The 24,531-nt window shown below is 43.4% G+C and overlaps 1 protein-coding gene across 2 annotated transcripts; it reads left to right on the top strand.

Moving 5' to 3' along the window:
• Nucleotides 1–3,759: 3,759 nt before the first annotated feature.
• Nucleotides 3,760–23,784, top strand: LOC306933538 (gelsolin-like). Of its 2 annotated transcripts, XM_079515790.1 has the most exons (20): nt 3,760–3,908; nt 7,977–8,170; nt 8,275–8,429; nt 8,542–8,703; nt 9,177–9,236; nt 9,586–9,675; nt 10,172–10,261; nt 11,975–12,025; nt 12,821–12,953; nt 14,149–14,237; nt 14,974–15,102; nt 15,647–15,733; nt 16,183–16,316; nt 16,481–16,574; nt 17,116–17,286; nt 19,372–19,549; nt 20,645–20,766; nt 20,986–21,063; nt 22,395–22,455; nt 23,596–23,784. In XM_079515790.1, the coding sequence occupies exons 2-20, from the start codon at nt 7,978–7,980 to the stop codon at nt 23,763–23,765; spliced, it is 2,247 nt and encodes a 748-aa protein (XP_079371916.1). In that variant the 5' UTR covers nt 3,760–3,908; nt 7,977; the 3' UTR covers nt 23,766–23,784. The 2 variants fall into 2 exon arrangements, with proteins under 2 accessions (XP_079371916.1, XP_079371917.1); XM_079515791.1 differs by lacking the exon at nt 11,975–12,025.
• Nucleotides 23,785–24,531: the final 747 nt, after the last annotated feature.

Genomic DNA, 24,531 nt, shown 5'->3' on the forward strand with positions numbered 1-24,531 from the left:
TTATTTCACACACCTGCAGGCTGTGGCAGTTTTACTACCATATTAGGCTATTTCTGCATGTACAGAACATAGTTTAAATAGGCCTATGTCATACATTTAGCCTATAAGTACTACTTTCTTCTCTCATGAGTCATGACTGTTTCAATGTTAAGACAGCTCATGATGATCACTGTAAAAGTGCTCAGACTCCCCCATAGCTCCCTCATATGCTCCCCCATAGCTTAAAGGACAACTTTAGTTTTTTTCAACCAAGGTTCATGTTTTAGGTTGTTATTAGAGAAAGTAAAAGGTGAGTGTTAATTTTTTTTCATTTGCTGCTTTCTTGCGTTTTAGGGATTTTAGCTGACAGGGGGGCGGGGGCATTCGAACATGGGGCTAAATATGTATTATTTTACAACATTTTATAGCGATTTATTTTGTTATTATTTGCTAAAGTCCTACTAGACCCCAATAAATTACATTTGGCCACAAAAGATCACGGTATCTACTGAATGTGTCAAACTGACATATTGAGCCTATGACACACAGTGTGGCTTCCCCCCAGTAGGCTACCTTCACATTCAGTATAGAGTCCATAGTAAATAATAAAAAAAGAAATCGCTATAACATTTTGTAAAACAATACAGCCCCATGCTCGAATGCTCCCGCCCCCCTGTCAAAAACAGCTAAAATCCCTAAAACGAAAGAAAGCAGCAAATGAAAAGAAATTAACACTCATACATACTCATCTTTTACTTTCTCTAATAACAACCTAAAACATGAACCTTGGTTGAAAAAAACTAAAGTTGTCCTTTAACGCACAGGCTTTAGGGGCTCCACAAAGTTAACACGCACGCACGCACGCACGCACGCACACACACACACACACACACACACACACACACACACACACACACGCACACACACACACACAGCAATAAAGTTAATTGTGTGAAACTAGACAGACAGGTTTGAGATGGACCTGAGTCACCGTGGGCACACTTTAGCGGACAGGCGCGGACAAAGGAAGCTGACGCCCGACCGCGGGGGTGGAGCTTCTTTTCCATCCACCAGCTGTCTAAAAACTCGGAAATTACGTAAAATACAGCTTCTTCTGTCCGCGCATGGAATCTAAAGTGTGCTTAGATATTGAGCCTATGACACAGTGTGGCTTCCCCCCAGTAGGCTACCTTCACATTCAGTATAGAGTCTATAGTAAATAATAAAAAAAGAAATCGCTATAACATTTTGTAAAACAATACAGCCCCATGCTCGAATGCTCCCGCCCCCCTGTCAAAAACAGCTAAAATCCCTAAAACGAAAGAAAGCAGCAAATGAAAAAAATTAACACTCATACATACTCATATTTTACTTTCTCTAATAACAACCTAAAACATGAACCTTGGTTGAAAAAAACTAAAGTTGTCCTTTAACGCACAGGCTTTAGGGGCTCCACAAAGTTTACACGCACGCACGCACGCACGCACGCACGCACGCACGCACGCACGCACGCACGCACGCACGCACGCACGCACGCACGCACGCACGCACGCACGCACGCACGCACGCACGCACACACACACACACACACACACACACAGCAATAAAGTTAATTGTGTGAAACTAGACAGACAGGTTTGAGATGGACCTGAGTCACCGTGGGTACACTTTAGCGGACAGGCGCGGACAAAGGAAGCTGACCCCCGACCCCCGCGGCAGTTAGCCGCGGGGGTGGAGCTTCTTTTCCATCCACCAGCTGTCAATAAACTCGGAAATGACGTAAAATACAGCTTCTTCTGTCCGCGCATGGAATCTAAAGTGTGCTTAGGCCCTCTGTCTGTCTGTCTGTCTGTCTGTCTGTCTGTCTGTCTGTCTGTCTGTCTGTCTGTCTGTCTGTCTGTCTGGTCTTGTCTGTCTGTCTGTCTGTCTGTCTGTCTGTCTGTCTGTCTGTCTGTCTGTCTGTCTCTGTCTCTGTCTGTCTGTCTGTCTGTCTGGCCTGCCTGCCTGCCTGCCTGCCTGCCTGCCTGCCTGCCTGCCTGCCTGCCTGCCTGCCTGTCTGCCTGTCTGTCTGCCTGCCTGCCTGCCTGCCTGTCTGTCTGTCTGTCTGTCTGTCTGTCTGTCCATCCTACAGAGACTCAGGGGTTACACAGTATCAGAGTTGGCCACACCCTGCAGGGTGTGGTTAAAGGAATTAGATTACATCAGACATAAAGAAGCATCCCTGGGGACATAGTGACATAATTATCCATAACACCTCTAAAAGCCCACACCCTACCCTGCCCTATCACACTGTCTGTCACCACCTTGGTGTAGCAGCCTACAAGTCTCTACATAAACTTAAGGTTCAAGAGAGTTAATGTTGTACTTTATTGTTACATCTTGTGTACAGGTACATATTAGAGTAAAACCTATTTTGGTACACCATATCTCCTTAAGGAGATATGGTGTACCAGCATACAATAAGGTCAGACTAAAGAGGTCCTTTGTCCACAAGTCGACTTTGAGGCTTAATCAGGAGTTGTAGTATAGCCACGGGGTAATCTAGGCAGTGGACATTGCTCTTGTCTTCATGTCTTTATGTATGTAAATTGTCTTGTTCTTTGTGTTATGTCAAATGTGTGTATATGTGTTCTGCATACTTGGCTTCTGGGTCGCAAGACACATTTCAGTGTGAACTGACAATAAAGTACTATATCATAATCATATCATATCATATCATATCATATCAACAGGAAAACATACAAATATTAAAAAAGGGAGAGTGTAAAAAGGAGCAAGGAGAGGAAAAAAAAGAAGATTCAAGAGCTAAATCAAATCAAATGTACAAGCTTTGATGTTGACACTCCTTCGATTAACATTAAATGCCATTAACAATAAAGAGACAATATGATGTAATGAGGCACATTATGTACATGTTCCCTTCATTGTCAATGGCGTTTACAAAACAAACATTGAACTAAAGACAAACATTAAACATATGTGTATAGGAGGGGCTAAACAACAAAAAAAAGTGGGTAATGGGAAGGTTCCCGGTTCGATCACCAGGCCAGGCCCCAAGCAGCTCCCCTGACCCACTGGGTTTGTATTGAAGTGTCCTTGAGCAAGATAAGATACTGAACCGAATAAATTGCTCCTGATGAGCAGGTTGGTGCCTTGCATGGTTTCCTCCACCTCAGTGAATGTAAATGTAGCCTACTACCTACTACTTACTATATGAATAATAGTAATAGGTGTAATAATAATATAATATATAATAATAATATTATAATAATAGGCCTATTAATTTACGGCACCATTTATTTACCATTTACATGCTGGCTAAATGCCTGAAATATTTATCTGAACGAGTGGAATAACAAGTTCCTTGGGTGATTGAATAATTCATTCAATAGTAGTTGAGCAAACAAAACTGTACAAGGCCCAGGCCTACTTCCTGACTGAAAATGGACACCTGAGGCTTGGTCTGTGATTAGTCAATGGCAATTTAATTTCACATTTCAGACAAACTCAACATGCTTCAAACAAATTCTGACAACACTCTCACTGTACATGCTGTACGCGCACGCGCACGCACGCATGCGCGCACACGCACACACACACACACACACACACACACACGCACGCACGCACACACACACACACACACACACACACACACACACACACACACACACACACACACACACACACACACACACACACACACACACACACGAGCGCGCGCCTCATTCCTCACCTGGGCTCTGGGCGGGGGGGAGTGGCTTGTTGTATTGTCTATTTACCAGCAACAGAGACAGAGAGCAGCTACGTGTGTTTCTTCCTTGCTGCGTTTGTCTCCAGGTGGAAGAAAGTCTCCTTTATTCTGCCTGTACTTTTTTATTCCACCACAGACACTGTCCCAGTCACAACAACAACAACAACAACATCAGGTAGGCCTAATCATTCTGTTATTGTTTTATTGACGCAATAAAATGACGTCGCAGACTTGCAGTCGTCAAAAAGTAGTAGTAGAGGAGTGTCATGACATGACATGAGACTGAGCACTTTACTTCATAATATGACAAATGGACAAAATAAGTAGGCTATTTGTGCTATTTGCTGTAGCCGATCTACAAGTTATCAGCTTGTCACATTGCTGCGCTGTTTTCCCATCTTCTTTGGGACACATTTTCCGGGTGGTGGTGGTGGGTTTATGGAATGGAAACTATACCCCACCCTGCAAAATACGCAGTTTCTAAATGCACACCATTCATTCATTAATGTAGGCTAATTGATGTAATTCATGCCAGTAATGTAGGCTATTATTACAAGCTGCAGTTCATTTTAAACAATTCAACTTTAACAATGAATCTGCCTGCCTTGGTGTTATCTTTCTAGCCTACACTTGTAGTTGTCATTGATGATGCTGTCGCTTGCCGAGAAGAACTGCAAGGCATAATAAGCAGGATTCGTTATTTTTGGGCAAGAACAGACAGACAGACTATTACCTATACAGACAGACAGACTACTACCTATCTGTCTGTCTGTCTGTCTGTCTGTCTGTCTATGACTGTGTGTCTCCGACTGTAGACCTGGATTGAATGGAGCCCATGCCCCATAGTAAGAGACAGGCAGACAGGAAGGTGTGTCAGGGCATTGAATGTAGAAATAGGGTGTTGCCATCTCAAACAAACCGAACTGACATGATGTACAAGCTATTTAGTTTGTTTATCATGTGTAAAGTTATATTTGTTGGAGTTACATTGCCTTACCTTAAAGGACCACTTCACCACTTTTCAACCTATCTTCGTATAATTGGGCCTCCCTAATGTTCATTATAAAATACCACATTGTTTTCCTACTCAGTCTGTGTCTCATAAGAGGGCTGTTGGCAGTTCAGAAACCCACACCACAATGACTGTGTGTGTGTGTGTGTGTGTGTGTGTGTGTGTGTGTGTGTGTGTGTGTGTGTGTGTGTGTGTGTGTGTGTGTGTGTGTGTGTGTGTGTGTGTGGCGCGTTCAAAGGCGCACTCGCCTATTAGTTTGCATTGCACAGTGCACTCAGTGCGCTATTTCCGAACGCACCCATAGTTTCAAAAGAAAACTGCCTAAGATGACGTCACTGGTGGACGGGTTTCTGAACTGTCCACTGCACTCCTTATGAGACACGGACCAGTCACCAAGTAGAAAAAGATTGTGCTATTTTATCATGAACATTAGTAATTATATGAAAATAGGTTGAAAAGTGGTGAAGTGGTCCTTTAAAACTATTATTATAAATGTATTAATTATAATCTTGCATCACATTAGGCCTGGGAAATTAACCGAAAATATATCTAATCCTAATCTTCTTCATATGGACTATTAATTGCATAATCAAAACAGTTTTTTATTTTTATATTTTATTTCTTACTAGTAGCCTATCAGTGAACAGATAAAAAATAACAGATTTTTATTTATTTATAATGGACTTAATTGATTAGTCTGATTAATCACTTAAACTTGTATTATACCTGGTGGCATGCAAAAAAGCCGATCTACAAGCTCACAAGCATGCGTTGTGAGCCTGTAGATGGGCTATTTTCACACTTTTTTTTCATTCAATCGATATAAAAGTTTAACATGATCATGAAACGTATTTTGCGTCAAGTCGCCCACACAGTGTGCTGCAGCAATATTCCACTGTTCATACACGTATAAGTATGTGATAAATGAAGGTACTTGCTTAACACTCCCAACGTGTCTAAACACATTGTTATTATTGTGTTGAAGAGTGAGGAGTGTCTAGCTGCCATGGAACAACATTAAATTCAGACAAGGTATTTGTGGTAAAGGGAGGGCATTCTTTGAGACACGTCATACAGGTATTTAGGGGTGTGGCCCGGGGCATCTCCGGGGAATGTGTATGGACACTGTCGCTTGGCGCGAGCCCTTCAAAGTAGTTGGCTGACATTTAAACACTGAAAAGTCGATACAACAGTTTAATGAAACTAACGACATCTAGGAATTTTCACTGACTTTTGATGACTTCTGCACCGGTTCCCACTGGTTTTCAACTGACTGTTTAGCCCTATTTCAAAATGGCGCAGACCATTCCGGGCATACACTGACACCTCGCTAGACAGGAACGCCCAAAAACGCCACATCCGGTTTTAGCCTGGGGTAAGAATTTTCTATGGCTGCCAATGCAACTTGGTCCAATCCTTAATCACATACGGACAAACATCTATGCCGATGCTATCTAACTTGCGGAGGTAGCGTGCCTTGTACACAGGCAACAGATCTTTCAACGTATGGCATTGCAAATACGTTTGATAATCACTACTCTGCTCAATATTGTTTTGAAAATGCCGCAAATTGCATTGCAGTGAACGAGCGCAAATCACAACTTCCCCAGGGGGTGGGCGGAGTCACAGTTTGAGGCGCTGATTACGCGCCGTGGTGTCAGTGTATTGTCTGAGCATATTCTTCTGCCTACACATGCGTGACATTTCATTCAGGCTGAATGAAATGTCACGCATGTGTAGGCAGAAGAATATGCTCCTATAGCAGTGCTCCTCAAGCCCTTTCATTTCAGGTACCCCCATAACTCCTGAGAATTCACAAGTGGACCCACAAGGGTCCATTTTGTTCCATTTGTGCACACTCAGAGTTACAGAACTGTGGACCCCCCAGGGTCCTTGGCTGGACCCCACTTCTCCTATGCAGAGTTACAGAAGTGTGGACCCCCCAGGGTCCTTGGCTGGACCCCACTTCTCCTATGCAGAGTTACAGAACTGTGGACCCCCCAGGGTCCTTGGCTGGACCCCACTTCTCCTATGCATAGTTACAGAACTGTGGACCCCCCAGGGTCCTTGGCTGGACCCCACTTCTCCTATGCAAACAAACAACGCCCTCTTCTGTTTGTTTCCTTGAATTTCCAATGTACACACGTTCTGAATTCCCCTGTTGACAGCTTCAGTAGCGCAGCTCGGAATCTGTTCTTGAGAGATGAATGCTACTATAACATGAGGAAACCTGTCTGTCCTTCTAAATACATAAAAAACAGACTTTTGTTTTTGAGCGGTGCCTAAGCGCTCCAATGAACAGCTACAGTATGTGTGTCCGTATGTCTATTTGAGTACAGATGTGTGTCTGTCTGTATGTCTATTTGAGTACGGATGTGTGTCTGTACTTATTTCTATTTGATGACGGACAGATGCAATACCGTTGGGCGACTTCAAGTGGCACTGTTGCAGTGTTGCACCGCTCAGTTCACACGTTGGTGTTATTTTTAAACATTGTTTAAACTTTTTTCTTTAAACATAAGGACATTAGACTCCTGTCTACTGACCCTGACTCTCACCCAAATTATAAATCAGTCGGATATCAGAGCTTGGATACCTGAACATTTTGTCTGCTTGCTCTTTGAAGGACCCATCATGTTTAGTCTCAAAGTGAAACTTAACACTCAGTGTTTGATGTTCAGCAAACATCATTATCAGGACATGATCATAAACACAACATCTATTGAGCTTCCTTTGCCATTGTTCTCTGAGCCAACATTGTGAGCTGGCGGGTGACGTAAGGCTACATGCTCCCAAGGTGTACACACAACTAAATGCCATTGGCTGCTGCGTGAACAATCTGGATTATCTGCAGGATGTAATTTGCATACGGATGTGAGGAGATTTAAATTAAAGGTGCACTATGTAAATGTCTACCTCGGATTTGAAGCCGGGTCTCCTGCACTGCTAAAAGTTTTACGATTGAGCCTGTCTGTTTGCTCTGCTGAGAAATAGAATTTTCACAAGTCAAACAGAAATGTAATTTCTATTCATAATGTTCCAATGCCAAAAAACACAATTAAATCGTTAATTGCAATTATCTGTGCGACAATTTATCATCAACTTAAATGTGTAATTGTGACAGCCCTAGTTATGAAGTTATATCTTCCTCCAGTACCTGTTATGATGGTGTACCACCCATAATTGACTTTATGACCACCCATAATTGCTCCTCTCATACCTTTTTCTTAGAATGGTGTACCACGCAGAGTTTGAGCGCGCGGGGCAGGAGTCGGGCCTTCAGGTGTGGAGGGTGGAGAAGTTGGACCTGGCCCCGTTGCCACAGTCCCAGTATGGAGCCTTCTACAACGGAGACGCCTACCTGGTCCTCAACACCATCAAGCAGCGCTCTGGAAGACTGCAGTATGACCTGCACTACTGGCAAGGTACAGTACAGTCACTAACCCATTGGTTTCTCAAAGTGGGTGCCTCAGAATACTTTGATTGCATCAATGGTGAAGTGGTATTGAAAAAATTGCATGTGGTATAGGTGAGGACTGTACTCAGGATGAGAGCGGGGCGGCGGCCATCTTTGCCATCCAGATGGACGACCATCTTGAAGGAGCGCCCATTCAGTACCGAGAAGTCCAGGGCTACGAGTCTGGAACCTTCACTGGATACTTCAAATCTGGACTCAAATACATGGTAAACGACATACTAATGGATACACTATGAGTTATTGTAGAAATCTGAAGTATTTCCAAAGGGAGCAATAATGTACCGGTAATACTTGTTTTTTTTCCCCTGCTCACAACAGAAAGGGGGCGTGGCCTCAGGTTTCCGCCAAGTGTCAACCAATGAGGTGGAAGTGAAGAGGCTGCTGCAGGTCAGAGGTCGGCGGGTCGTCCGGGCAACCGAGGTCCCTCTCACCTGGGACAGTTTCAACCAGGGAGACTGTTTTATACTGGACCTGGGAGAGGTGCGCACGCACACACGGCCGCACGCACGCACACTGGGGGGGAGGGGGGGGGGGGGGGGGCAGGCATACAACCTTCAATGGTGCTGACAGCAAGAGGAAGTGCAGCTAGACTTAGGTTCTCACTTTTTACAGGGGCCAGTTCCGAATTTCAGCCACGTGCGGTTTTGAAAGCGATTCACAGTTTGACAATAATCAACACACACATGGCACATGCATGCAAGAAAGCATGCAAGAAAGCATGCACACGTGGCGAGACACTCTGTGTGTGTGTGTGTGTGTGTGTGTGTGTGTGTGTGTGTGTGTGTGTGTGTGTGTGTGTGTGTGTGTGTGTGTGTGTGTGTGTGTGTGTGTGTGTGTGTGTGTGTGTGTGTGTGTGTGTGTGTGTGTGTGTGTGTGTGTCCAGTAACATACCTCTACTGTATATAATAATGGATGCAATAATGTAATACATCTATGGCATATCTGTTTTTCAGGAGATCATCCAGTGGTGTGGTTCCCAAAGCAACGTTTTTGAGAAGCTGAAGGCCACCCAGGTGAGTGATGCCACTACACTACAGTAGACCGACCCTCCAAATTAATATGGATTAATTAATTTGTCTAAATAGTGTCCCCCATACAAGATGTGTGCTGTTAAAATGTTTTTAAAAAGTATTCTTAATTTGACACGTTTCTTTCAAGATCTTTTGAAAGTAGCAGCTCTGCAAGCGACGTGTTGTGAGCCTGAATATCGGCTATTTTCAAATTGTCAATGTGTGTGTAATGTATAGGGTTAAAGTGGTTAAACTGATTTTGATGCTATGACCACCCCAAAAAGACACCTGGGGGGGTCCCTGTACCCCACTTTGAGAACCACCGGCTTAACATTCGATCGCTCTGACCCAGGTGTCCAAGGGTATCCGTGACAACGAGAGATGTGGACGGGCCGAACTGCACATTTACGATGAAGGGGCGGAGCCAGAGAAGATGCTGGAGGTGAGTTCATTGTGATCTCACATCAATGATGAGAGTGGTTCGATGTGATGCCGTGCAGTGTTACATCATTTCAGATGTCGTCCAATACATGACTCTAGTCATCTATTGCGTTTCCAAAATAAATGTATAAAACATAATAAATCGTGGGAATATCCGATCTACAAGCCGATCAGAAGATGTGAGCTTGCAGAGTGGATATTTTCTCTATTAAATAATTAATAATGTGTTACTTTTTATAATGTGCTTTTGTAAGTTTGGGTCCTGGGGAGGTCATTTTTGTCCTTTTGTGTCTCGGCTGAAAAAGTCTAGATCGGTGACATTACAATCAAAGGGCGAGTACAGAGATCAGATCCTAGATCAATGGAAACATATTGCTGTGATCCTAGAAATATCATGTTTGATACACAAAAAAACAAAAAACGGGACCAGTTGTGGGCGAGATGGGAGTGAAGTAGAGCAGAGTGGTAAACTGTGAACATTGACCTTTGACCATCAGATCCTGGGGGAGAAGCCAGATCTCCCTGAGGCTCAAACAGAAGACACCAAGACGGACAGCTCCAACAGGAGGATAGCCAAGCTATACAAGGTTACCATACATGCACAGTAAAACCATCATTCCTGAACATGCGTTAGCGTCTACACTCACTGGTAGAGCTCTTGCCTCTCGCTTAGAATCTTAACTATTTTTTTTTATCACTTGTAAGCTTGATTTTAAACCAGACATGTTCATACATTAGGGTTAGGTTAGATATGATGTATTTGGGCATGGCCACAGTATAGAGAGTATGCGCATGCTTAAAGTGAATGGAACATCGAGTGGCAAAGCAACAGGCAAAGTGAGTTTAACATTGTTTAATGTTGTTTAATGCAATCAGATAAGACTTTTCTGTGTGGATGTATGGGATGTCAAGGCCAGAAAGTAGTTTTTTGCCACTCAGTAGGTGTTCCTGCATAACTTCCTGGTTTGATGATGATGTCACACGCATACCCTCTATACTCGAGTATACTAGGGAACAACTCATTATTTCACATACAGCACATTCTGAGCTTTTGCCAATGCTACTGGACTGTTGGTCCCACACACAAATATGTCTGTATCAACCCAGGTCATTTCTGGTCAGACTTACTTTTGTTCCACATTTGCTCGCCGTCTCTGTGCTACATCTGCCCCCTCCTGGCTGGATGGTTTTGCTGCTAAATTTCCACCCTCAACTACAGAGGAAACAAAAAATGCTGTTTATAATGTTTATCGTTATCATTTTGACATCAGAAATACTTCCTTTGATACTCACACTTCAATAATTCCTGTGATATGTAGCCACCCGTCTACCAAGAAAGAATGATGGGACAAATGGGGTTAATATGACAAATTTAACTAGTATCCACAAACAACCGTTGAGACTAAAACATCTATTACAAATGCACCTGGAATATTAACACCAGAAGCATTTTATTCATGAAAATAGGGGTTAGGACTGCTATATTTAAATGTGAGGAGCTTTGTAGCAAATATTGACTATATAAAAACCCTGATTCTCCGCTCTAAGCCTGATGTGTTTTGCTACTGAATTGTGGCTAGAAACTAAATAACTTTAGATTGTTAGTGTTTTTAGACAGAATACCAAAAATAAGATAGGGGGTGGAGTAGCTATTTATGTAAAATCTACAATTAACGTAACTTATTTTGCTGTCATCGTCCGTTCCGAGTTGGGCCAAACAAATGTTGTAATAGCGGGCATATAGTAACTTCGTTAGGTTACTGGATTACTGCCATTAAAATAATGCTGTTACGTTACAAGATTACCCACTGGGAAAAGTAACTTGTTAGATTATTTTTGCGTTACTGACAATTCCTAAATCAAGAGTGTAGCCTACCAAGTGGTGTAGAGCTGTGCTGGGCTTGCTTCACCATGACTAGATGATCTCACTTTCACCAATAAATAAAAAAAATAGCACTTCCACAGCCTTACTAAAGGATAAACTCTCCGTCTTCTCTCAATGTGCGACAACGGAATGTAAACAAAACCAGCTGTGTGTCACACCAAAAGTGGTGACCTATTGAATACAGTAGATTAGAATCATTACGCAATGAATCACCAGAGACTGCAAAGCATGGGTCACTGATCTTTGTGTAACACTGTGACGCGACGGTGTTGCTTACAGCCTTTCACGTCTAGGATTTTACGGAAGAAGCTTATATTTTTTTTTTTCATATTTGTTTTTGTATTATATCTTTATGAACCTTGTTGTCTGTCATGTATGTAAAATCATTGTTGTAAATGTTTCTTTTTGTACACAGACCGCCATTGCAAAAGAGACTTTGGTCTCAATGGATTCCCCTGAAATAGAGGTTTCAATCAATCAATCAAAATCAGTCACTCAGTCACTGGTGTTATTCTTGATCTTGCACTTCATCATTTAGCCACTGTTTTGAATAGTATCAGTGACAGGTTTGCTCCCTTTAAAAGCTAAGGATAAAATAAACAGATCAAATTCTTCATTGAACTCACTCACTCACTCACTCAATCACTCACTCACTCACTCACTCACTCACTCACTCATGTAGGGGTTTAAGACCACAACATTGTTACACCAGGACTAGTAAGTAAGTAAGTACACTTTATAACAGTGGTTTTCAACCCTTAAGTTTTCATATCAAGGTCTATTATTTATTCGGCATTTGAACCACAGACCGCCATTTGATGAGATTTAGCCTCTCGGACCATTAGACGTTGGTACCATATGAGAGATAACAGACAAACGTTAATCAAAATAACAATTATTCTACAGTCTCTAATTGTGTAGACTTCTAAATTAAGTAATGCAGATGTTTAACAATAATTTAACACTTGAGAGCGTAAAATGAAACGGGTCCATTTTGTTTCATTTTACAAGAGTTTAAGATCTATAAGGGTCCATTTGGTACCAACTCCATCATTTAGCTGGGGACCACCTGTAACCTCCTCAAGGACCACCGGTGGTCCCCGGACCACTGGTTGAGAACCACTGCTTTTATAACATCAGAAGTATCAGACACTCCTCAACCACTAGTCTTTCTAGCTCCATTTCCAGACCTCGGTCATCTCCAAGCTTATTAGTATACACTATACAGTCCTAGTGAATGTTTGCCGTTTGTTTGCGTTAGGTGTCCAATGCCAGTGGGGACATTGAAGTTACTGTGGTAGCAGAGGAAAACCCGTTTTCCCAGAATGCACTGGAGTCCAGCGAGTGTTTCATCCTCGACAACGGAACGAACGGACACATCTTCATCTGGAAAGGTATTCCAAAACCCCGGCCACTACCAAGCCACACTCACTACAGTGACTACACACTACACATGACAAGCCCAACACGAACAATGGAAAAGCAAGACAATAATGTGTTCATATAGACCAGGGCTATTCAACTGGTGGAAGAGGTTTGTTTTAAATTATTACTTAAGATGTTTTCCAGGGGGGCTAGTGTATTATGTTGTGTGATATGAAATGTGAGCTTACCATAGTAATCCTTAATGTTTTTGGATAGAAATGAGACCATGCAGTCACAATGCGGCCCCCTGAACGATTTAGTTGAATAGCCCTGGTATAGATGCTCGACAAAGCCAGATGCACTGTAGTGGCTTCGAGCCCAGTCAGCCCATAGACTCTAGAGCAGGGGTTCTCAACCCGTGGGTCGCGACCCTTCGGGGGGTCGCCAAATTATTTTAGGGGGTCCCCAAATTATTTTAAAAAAAAATAAAAAAAAAATAAAGATTTTTTTTAAATTTTATTTTCACGATTTAAAAAAAATAGCAGACCTACAAGCTCGTAGCGCGCCACTCGGTGGCGCGCTATGAGCTTGTAGATCTGCTATTTTTCAATAGCTAAATTATAACAATGAAAACAATAAAACACCAAAAGGGGTTCCCGCCCAAAATGGTTTAAGGTTATTGTAGCAGTCAATTTATATTGGGGGTTGGGAGGGGGCGGGGCGGGGGTCCCGAGACATTGCCAAAGCATTTCCGGGGGTCCCCGGCCAAAAACGTTGAGAACCCCTGCTCTAGAGTAGTGGGCAGGTACTTTAGCACTGTGCCATTCATTTAACATTATTCCATCACGATTGCCTTCCAAAGTTTGCAGGATTGCTCCGTTTTGCACAAAATGCCTCAAATCATGATCGCAGCGTGGACAGTTCAGAAACCCGCCTACCTAGTGACATCATCGATCGAGAAATCAAATCTAATACAAAGTACAAGAAAGAAAACCTGCCTAATGATGATCATGAGCTCATCATTAGCTAGGATATGATGATGCGTAGAACATTGGTGAAGTGGTCTAAGGTCCTGGAGTATACAAATGGAACAAACGGGTCCATTTGGTTCCATTTGTACCACACAATTTAACTGGGGACCCCCTGGGACCCCTCCCACGGACCCCACGTTGAGAACCACTAATCAATCCAATAGAATGACAGAACGTGTGTGGTCTGTCTCAGGGAAGGAAGCCAACACGGAAGAGCGCCATGCGGTCCTGAACACTGCAGAGCTGTTCATAAAAAAGATGAACTACCCCAGACACACCCAGGTAACGCACATTTTGATTCAGGTTTAGTCCGTCTTTTGAATAGAATCCCATATAGTTTTAGTCATATTTTAGTCATCTGAAATGTTTTAGTGTTGGTCTAGTTTTAGTCGACTAAATATCATACGATTTTAGTAGACTAAAACTACAGTTGGTTTTGTCGACTAAAATCGATTTTTGGCGGTGCCTTGAGGGCATCGTAATGCCTGATTTTACACTTGGTTGCATGCTGAAAATAGGCGATCTTGCATTGTGAGCTGGTAGATCTGCTATTTTCAGAACACAACGCCCGAGTTCTACTGGATCTCTTCTCCACTAGTCCTTCCCTAACATTTTTGTCTAGTTTTAATTTGTTGACTAAATTGTCAGTATATTTAGTCTTAGTTTTAGTTATCATAGCTTAGTTGTTATTATTATTGTTATTATTATTTATTTATTTTGTTATTTTTGGGGCTATATTGAGAGATCACAGTAAGTAGACTGACAGGAAAAAAATAGGTAGTCGACGAACATTTGTCGTCATTGTTTTAGTCGAAACTCTACTCGCCGAACGTTTTATTTACTTGCCACGGGTAGTTAGTGTCAACCTCTGAACTGAGATTTGATTGAATGAAATATCATTAATATAAAGAATGAATGCAATAATAAAATAAAATAAAGAAGATCCGAGCAGGAACACAATGGACTGACTTGATCATTAGAATGCACTGACCCCTCCCCCTCCCCTCACCCGCCTCAGGTCCAGGTTCTGCCTGAGCACGGAGAGACCCCGCTGTTCAAGCAGTTCTTCAAAGTGTGGAGAGACGCCGACGACACTGTTGGCATGGGAACCGGCTACGTGTCCAATCGTATTGCCAAGATCGAGAAGGTACCGGTCGACCCGATGTCAATCACGTACTATTGCATAATGATGATGATAATGCTTTATTTGTACAATATGCCATGACTGTATGCTTTACAGCACTGTTTACCAAACAGTGGGTTGGGACGGGAGTGGGACCCGTCACCCATTTGTGGGTCACAGAGACCTTATTGTTATGGGTAACGACTCAAGTAAAAATCCCATTTTAAAACACATTTAAAAATATATAAATATTTAAAAGGTTGTTTTTTTTTTTCGTATTGTAAAATAATTGTATACATTTTAAAACATACAAACAAACAAATCTAAGAAATTCCAGAAATAAAAATTATAATGATTAAGAAGTAGCTAAAATAGCTGATCTACAAGCTTGCAAGGCCTTGCAAAGCGTCACGTTGTGCGCTTGTAGATCTGCTATTTTCACTATTTTTGGTCACAGGGAAACTAGTCTAATCTCTCTTTTAGGTCTCAACCTGAAAGGTTTGGGAACCACTGTTTTACAGTATTGAGGGCATAAATATATTTATTTTTTCATGTATTTGTATTTCAGGTGCCGTTTGATGCGTCAACTCTCCACGAATCACAGGCAATGGCTGCCCAGTATGGGATGGTTGACGGCGGCAATGGAGACAAGCAGGTAGGAACACAATGGGTACCAGTTCGATTGTCTGCCAGATATACTAGGTCAGTGTTACCCAACCTGGAGGTGGTCCGACGTTTTAAACGTGTTGAATAACTTGCTTTTGGCCACTTTCAACCTGACATCCCTATTTGGGCATATCATGTGGGTCTCAGATATAAGAAAGGAAAAAGGTTGAGTACCTCTGGACTTCGTCACTGGGCCATAGAAGGTTGCAAATTGGCAGGTTTAAATCCATGTATACAGTACAGCTAACATGCAGTGCCGTCTGCTAGCATTCATTTGGATCTGGATTCTATCTGTAATAACATTGAAACTTAAAAATAAGGGTTTGGAAGTTTATTATAGCCTCACTGGATTGGGGGGAAATTTTGAAATGAGAAGGGGTTCCCTCTTGACTGTCCACAAATTAAATATATATATATTTATTTGGTGTTTGTGTGTAGATCTGGCGTATCGAGGGCTCGGAGAAGGTTGCAGTCGACGAGTCTCTCTATGGTCAGTTCTATGGAGGAGACAGCTACATTGTTCTCTACAACTACCAGCACCAAACACGACGGGGACAAATCATTTATATATGGTGAGATTATTATTCTACAGAACCGTGGTGTAGACCTCATTCACAACCCTGTCTCTTTCCATTCTAATCCATTGACACCGGCTTTTAATTATGTACATTCAATAAACAATAGACTATTGTTCTAAGAGGTCTAATGGAGCACATAACACCTGTTGTGTCCTCAGGCAGGGGGCGGAGTCGAGTCAGGATGAAGTCGGAACGTCGGCCCTCTTGGCCATTCAGCTGGACGACGAGGAGCTGGGAGGAGGGGCTGTACAGGTGTGTGAGAGCACAGACAGACAGACAGACAGACAGACAGACACACAGACACACAGACACACACAGACACACACAGACACACACAGACACACACACACACACACACACACACACCAGAGGTAGAGAAGTTCTCATATTATGCGCCTCGTCCCCAGAGAATGCCTTTTGAACTGAGGAGCGCCTTAGATATCCTGTCCATAGTAGACACCAGACTCGTGTCTGGTCTCGAGTGCACATTTTTCATTTACTCGGTCTCGCCCATAATTTGACTCGGTCCAATTAACACATGTGTTGCTATTGACACTTATACTCGTCATATAAATTAATTACGCAGGGCGCTCATGACGAGTAGGCTCGTCTTAAGTCCAGCATGACGGGAGGGACTAGTGGGTAAGAGATCCAGTAGTAGAACTAAAAGACAAGTGTAAAAAAAAGACTAAAACTTTTCACATGGACTAAAATATGCTGTGCACACGGCCCCTTCGACACACATTTCACTGTCACTTTTATTCAAGTTGTAATTTGTGTTGTGGTCTGGCAGGCGCGTGTGGTTCAGGGCAAAGAGCCCGCCCACCTCATGAGCCTGTTTGGGGGACAGCCAATGGTGGTGCACAAGGGCGGGACTTCTAGAGAAGGTGGCCAATCGGAGGTGGCGGACACTCGACTGTTCCAGGTGCGAGCGAATCCGGCCGGAAACACCAGAGCTGTAGAGGTGAGTAGTATTATGCCAGTGGTGTCCGGGGACCACACAGAGGTCACTGAGAGGGGGTCCCCAGCTAAATGTGTTAATACTAGAATTTCGCCGCCCTTCGGGCGGCGAATCCTAGTTCCGTGGGCAGCGCAATGGGAAGAAGGAAATAGCGGGATTTGACAGACTCCACTCCAGTATTGTGCCCTTGACATGTAGTAACGGATGGGTATTATTATTATTTGTTGTATTTTCACATCAAAGGAAATTAATGTAAATGAAAATAAGCAGACATGAAACTGCTGTTTACTGTGTTTGTTTGCTTACAATAAATTACTGTTTTTGGAAAGCAAAAGCTGTAGAGAATGGAGCAGAACATACTGTAGTATATTTTTTGGGGGACCTTGACTGCATTATAGTAGGGCTACATTATTTTGGATTGCGGATTGCAGTGACCCCACATTGTTTGTTCGGGAACAATATTTGTAGTTACAATGAGGGCTACATGAGCCGAAGGGAGAGAAACACTTCGCCTCTCTCCAGTCCGTGCATATGGTGCTGGTACGGATCGCATCGCTGACTGACATAAACACACCGTTACAATTCAGAGGCACTTCAATAAGAAAACTCAAGTAATAACGCTTGTGTGTGTTAATCTGCCCGATGCTGACGTTAGTATATAATGTTTAGATTGTTTTCCTGGCTGAATAACAACGGATCGCATCGCTGACTGACATAAACACTCCAATTCAGAGTCACCCCGCACGCACACACACACAGAATCCATGCGCCTCGGTGCGTCGCAGTTGTCATGTTTCCATGAATTAAACGGGTCGCGCAATTGTCGTGTTGACATTAATGAAACTGGTGGTGCAATTGTCGTGTGTGCATGAATTAAACGGTGTATTTATGTAATCGCGCCGCTGTCCATCCAAGTCCGAATCAGTGTGTGTGTGTCTGTGTGGGACTGTGTGTGTTGTGGAAGACGGGGAACAATGTTGCCAGGGTCGTGAATTGTAAGCGAGTTGTAGGGTGTGTAAGTGGCGTGGTGAAAGGCTTTGTTTCTGGGTCTGTTTGCTTGTTTCTGGGCCTGTTTTGATAGACCTGGCAACAGTGGCCCGTGTGTGTGTGTGTGTGTGTGTGTGTAGTGTTGTGTTCGTGTTGTTCTTCTAATGTGTGTGTGTGTAGCGTGTAACTTCCGGTGTTGCAGAAACATAAAAGCTCTCGTGGGTCACGTGGTTGGCTGTGAGCAAATGGGAGAGGGGATGTAGTGCTGCCAGGTCCGCGTATTGTAAGCGAGTGGTAGTGTGTGTAAGTAGCGTGTTGAATGGCATTGTTTCTGTGCTTGTTTTCATAGACGTGGCAACAAATTAGGCGGGGGTGTCGGTGCTTGTGGCGTGTTTGTGTTTATTATTGATATTGATGTTGTTTGTGAGTCTGGACGGGAGCCGGCTTTAGTGGCAGTGCGTTGACAATTTTTACGCGGATGGTGTTCAGTGTGGGCGTGCTGCGCGACATGAGGAGATAGCCGTGGATCGTCGCGGAGGGTAAGTGTGTGACGTGTTAGTGTGTTTAGTGGGTTATTGCAGTGTGTGTTGCAGTGTGTCAGACACTCTTGGAGTGACGTAGTAGCTGGTGGCTTTTGTTCCTGGGTTGGGAACAGCGTTTTGGGCACACCTTTTCAATTGTATAATAGATAGCACCAAATCAGTTTCAGATTAACCACCGGCATTTTCCCAAAAAATATTTGAGAAATTGTGACAAAAAATATTGAATATTTTATGAACTTTTTGACGACCCAAATCTTGTACGGGGATCCCTGGCACAAAAAACATATTTTCAGATGGTGTTCTGTGGCTAAATACAATATTAATTCGGGGGGCTTGACATGGAATTTGTTCTATGACGGTGGTTCTCAAAGTGAGGTCAGGGTACACCCTAGCAGTCCTTTTCCAGCTGGTCCCCAGCTAAATCAGTTCAAGTAGCATTGGTTTAACTTGCAAATTGCTGATTTACAAGTTTACGGTGACGCGTGGCGTTTGAGCGAGATGATGTTTTGACATGAGAAGCGTTGAAAAGCCCCTCAACGATGCATCTTCTCCCCTCCAGGTGGATGCTGTTGGTTCAAGTCTAAACTCCAATGATGCCTTTGTGCTGTTGAGCCAGGAGGCAGGCTGCACTCTGTGGGAGGGGAAAGGAACCAGCGACGCAGAGAAGCGAGGAGCCAATCAGCTTGCTGAGCTGCTGGGAGCCTCTCCTACGGTCATCGCTGAGGGAGAGGAGGAAGGTGATGAAGAGTCTGTCTGTCAGGAACCTTGTGTTGTTTTTTTTCATGAACGAATTACCTATTCCTTCAAGTTTCCGCCCAGACCTTCATCGTAATATGAGCCACAGTATTCCAACACTATTCATGACAGTTCTCCCTAAGTTGACTTCCCCAGTGACACAAGTCTGCTGCATTCTGTTGTAGGCCAAATTCCAATATCCCAAATCTCACCTCCAGTGTTACGGTGAAATTGGTGACCTGCGGTGTGACCATCGCGTGGACTTCACATAACTTACATGGAGGTCTTTAAATATGTGGCCTAAATACAGCTAGGTTGAACTTTGCTAATAAACAAACTGCAACTATTTACGTTCGGACACTGACATATCTGATTGTCTACACTATATTGTCACATATTTCAGCAGGTCACCAATTTCACTGTAACACAGATTTTGGGTATTTGAATGGTCTTTGTCCTCTGCTTGGATGTGATACAGGCTATACTGCCACCTCCTGGTATGAAGAGGTACTTCCTCTCATCAAAGGACCACACAGACCACTTTAAATACAGCCTCCAGGCTTTATTTCATTTCTTATCCTATTGAACTCAATTTGGTGTCCATGTTTTGGACGTCTCAAATCAAATATTCATGTGTTCATTGTAGATGAGTTTTGGGCATGTCTAACATTCATGTGGTCATTGTAGATGAGTTTTGGTCGTGTCTAACATTAATGTGTTCATTGTAGATGAGTTTTGGTTGTGCCTAACATTCATGTGTTCATTGTAGATGAGTTTTGGTCGTGCCTAACATTCATGTGTTCATTGTAGATGAGTTTTGGTCGTGCCTAATATTCATGTGTTCATTGTAGATGAGTTTTGGACGTGTCTAAGATTAATGTGTTCATTGTAGATGAGTTTTGGTCGTGCCTAACATTCATGTGTTCATTGTAGATGAGTTTTGGACGTGTCTAACATCCATGTGTTCATTGTAGATGAGTTTTGGACGTGTCTAACATTCATGTGTTCATTGTAGATGAGTTTTGGACGTGCCTAACATTCATGTGGTCATTGTAGATGAGTTTTGGACGTGCCTAACATTCATGTGGTCATTGTAGATGAGTTTTGGTCGTGTCTTGGAGGACAGACGGAGTACCAGACGTCAACCAGGCTGAAGAACGAGATGGACGTCCATCCTCCTCGCCTGTTCGCCTGTTCTAACAAGACTGGAAACTTCATGGTCTGTCTGTCTGTCTACCCATGTCTGTCTACCCGTATTTCTGTCTGTCTGCCTTTCTGTCTGTCTCTCTCTATCTACCCATCTCTCTGTCTACCTGTCTTTCAGTCTGTCTGTCTGTCGGAGACAATGTCCACATGTATTTAAAGTATGTCACCCCATGAAGTCTGTCAATGGAGACTATATCCATGACTTCAAGTGTGTGTGTGTGTGTGTGTGCAGGTAGAAGAGGTACCAGGTGAGATGACACAAGAAGACTTGGCTCCTGATGATGTCATGATCCTCGACATCTGGGATCAGGTCAGTTAACAATGGTTACCGTGGTTTCTCCTTTCCGGGCTCCTATTGGCTCGATTTCAGTGCCCAATCCCAGACGTGTCCAATTTACAATATGACTGACGACGAGAAAGGTAAATGGTGCATTTATATAGCGCCTTTATCCAAGGCGCTTTACATAGATTGTGCATTACATTCACACACACATTCATACACCGATGGCGGCAGAAACCATGCAAGGCACCAACCAGCACATCAGGAGCAATTAGGGGTTCAGTGTCTTGCTCAAGGACACTTCGACACTAACTCTGGGGGAGCCCGGATTCGAACTGGCAACCTTGCCGTTACCATCCGGTCACTCTACCCCTGAGCCACCGCCGGTAAACGTATAGACTAGAGGCATTGAAGGCAGAGAGACAAGTGTAACAAGATACCATGTAAACCAAGAACCTAGCATCTGTCTAAACAATATACTATTAATCTGTACATTAAAACTATAGGATACCAGGTAAACAAGGAACCTAGCATCTGTTAACATTGTGGTCAAGAAAAACCTAGCCTCGGAGGCAAGCTTTCCCGAGATTCCTTGTGAAGCATAGCGGAAGCATGAGCGGAGGCTTGCCAAGCTTCCGCGTGCCGTGCATCACAGAAGGTTACGTTCGGTAGGCCAATCAGACGGGCAATATAAACGTTTGTTTTCTCATGCCAATAAAGCTCCCTTGGATTGAATTGATAAGTCCTGGAAAAGACGTGCTGTGATTGGCCAGTAGTCTCATGAGTGGCAGCGATGCAGCGTGCCTTCCGCACTTCCGCTTGACTTCCACCTTTGTTGGAGACACATGGCTCCAACGTACTGCAGCGGCCAATGAGGCATATATTAATTTTTTTATCTATGTTCTCCGCTGTGTTCTATTGGGGAGGGGAGGAGGAGGGGGGCGGGCGCACAGATCGGTGAACCAATAGAATCCACCAGCTGTTTTGAATCCACCCCTCTAGACCAGAAATCACACAGGTTGGGGCAGGCTAAGAAAAACCAAACCTGGCCCGGACACATCATTGGCACCTAGACTCCCAATCCCGACGACCTTTGCTGCCTGTCACTCCCCATCTCTCTCTCTCTCTCTCTCTCTCTCTCTCTCTCTCTCTCTCTCTCTCCAAATTTCCTGTCCGACTACTGTATTTAATCAATGAAGGCGGAAAAGCCCCAAAAATGTCTAAAAACTAAATATATGTCTGCATGGTATGCCATATGTCAATTGAGGCAAAACTTTATTTTTTCTTCTCTCTTCCGCCTTTATACTTCTCTCTTCCTCCTCTTTTGCCATTCTCATCCTCCTCTCCATCTTCTCCTCCAGGTGTTCGTGTGGATTGGACAGGAGGCTCATGCGTCAGAGATGACAGAGGCCATGGCGTCAGGTGAGACTCGCAGCATATTGTCAAACACAGATAGGAAATCGTCATACTAACTTCCTGCCTTCATCACAAATGACAACCAGAATTTGATGTTGTACGGTTGGTGTTGGGAGTTATGCTTAAATGTATATTCGCATGCCAGTGTGTCACACACCCAAAAAGCAGATCTATATGGTCGTAGATCAGCTATTTTCAGCCTTATGGTTGGGTAGTTAAAGGACCACTTCACCACTTTTCAACCTATCGCACAGCGAAAATACTTTTCGCTGTGCTGTACTTGTACTGTAACCTGACTCCGCCAGATGGGGCAGCAGAGAGTACACTGGGTTCCCCCCTCCTGCTCCCATCTGGGAACTCTCAGGCAGACTTGATGCCCGGCCACAAAACGGCCTGGCCAATCAGCGGCAGCTAGAGGCGGGATCAAGGCAGCACTGTGTATGCCTTGATTCCGCCTCTAACTGCCGCTGATTGGCCAGGCCGTTTTGTGGCCGGAGCATCGAGTTCCCAGATGGGAGCAGGAGGGGGGAACCCAGTGTACTCTCTGCTGCCCCATCTGGCGGAGTCAGGTTACTTGTACTGTACATTGACAATAAATTGAATCTCATCTCATCTTCAATAATGTTCATGATAAAATACCACAATTTTTTTCTACTCAGTCTGTGTCTCATAGGAGGGCTGTGGGCAGTTCAGATACCCGTGCACCCAGTGACATCATCGCTAGGCAGATTATTTTTTAGACAAGATTTTTTGTAAAACATATTTAGATTTTTATTATCGTGGGAACGATGGCTTCCATTTTTGCATTGCAACTTTTCAGGAATCGAAAGCCTGCAGTTTCTATTAGCTTGGATTCCCCGTCGATGTCACTGGTGGACTGGTTTCTGAACTGCCCACAGCCCTCCTATGAGACACAGACAGAGTAGATTATCTTTTTGCTATTTTATCATGAGTGAGGAACAATTCTATGAAGATAGGTTGAAAAGTGGTGAAGTGGTCCTTTAACTGTGTGTGTGTGTGTGTGTGTGTGTGTGTGTGTGTGTGTGTGTGTGTGTGTGTGTGTGTGTGTGTGTGTGTGTGTGTGTGTGTGTGTGTGTGTGTGTGTGTGTGTGTGTGTGTGTGTGTGTGTGTGTGTGTGTGTGTCAGCTGCCAAGTACATAGAGACGGACCCCTCCAGCAGAGATGCTGACACACCCATAGTGAGGATCAAGCAAGGATTTGAACCCCCAACCTTCACAGGCTGGTTCATGGACTGGAACCAGGACTACTGGAGCAGCGACCCCCTGGAGAGAGCCATGGAAGGCCTCCGTGTCTGAACACACACGTGCACGCACACTAGGGCATTCACTTCTAGACATTTTTACTAGTTGCCTAGTTTACTAGTCGACTAGTTGTTTAACCTATTATGTAAAAAATAAAATAAATTAAAAAAAATAAACTTTTCTGGAAATAAATATTTGTACATTGAAAAACTGTGTACATGGTGACTATAACTATAATCTACCTGATCTTGAGGCCTACAAAATCGGGAAAAAAATAAACTTTTTTTTCTTCTTATCAACTAGTCAACTAGTACCAACAAGGTCGACTAGTGGATTTACTAGTCGACTAGTAAACTAGTCGACTAGTTGCTTAATGCCCTAACGCACACACACATGGACACACTGTGATGCCTGTGATGGGTCTGTTATATTGTTACTGAGTCAAATCTGAGAGAGAGCTTCTGATATCTGAAATAAAGATTGATATTAAAGATTCTCTGGAATCAGAAACTTTTTTTTGTACAGTTCACTCCTGTTGGAGGCATTACTTTGATTGTGTATGGGTTAGCACTGTATGTTTGTAGAATTATACACTTATTGGAGGTGGTGAGCTTCTCCGTACTCGAAAAACCAAGAGGCATGTACGGTCTGTGTCACTCATACAGGTCACAACAAGCAAATGTTGTTGTGACACGTCCTGCAGAGACCAACACAATACAATAGGATGATAACTGTTCTTTGGAAAGGGAGTTGATATTATACAACTACAAATTGACGTCATTCACCTTCAGATGTTCTGAATCTCTGAACTTTAGTTCAG

Source organism: Electrona antarctica (assembly GCF_951216825.1).
Source record: "Electrona antarctica genome assembly, chromosome: 12".
NCBI lineage: Eukaryota > Metazoa > Chordata > Actinopteri > Myctophiformes > Myctophidae > Electrona > Electrona antarctica.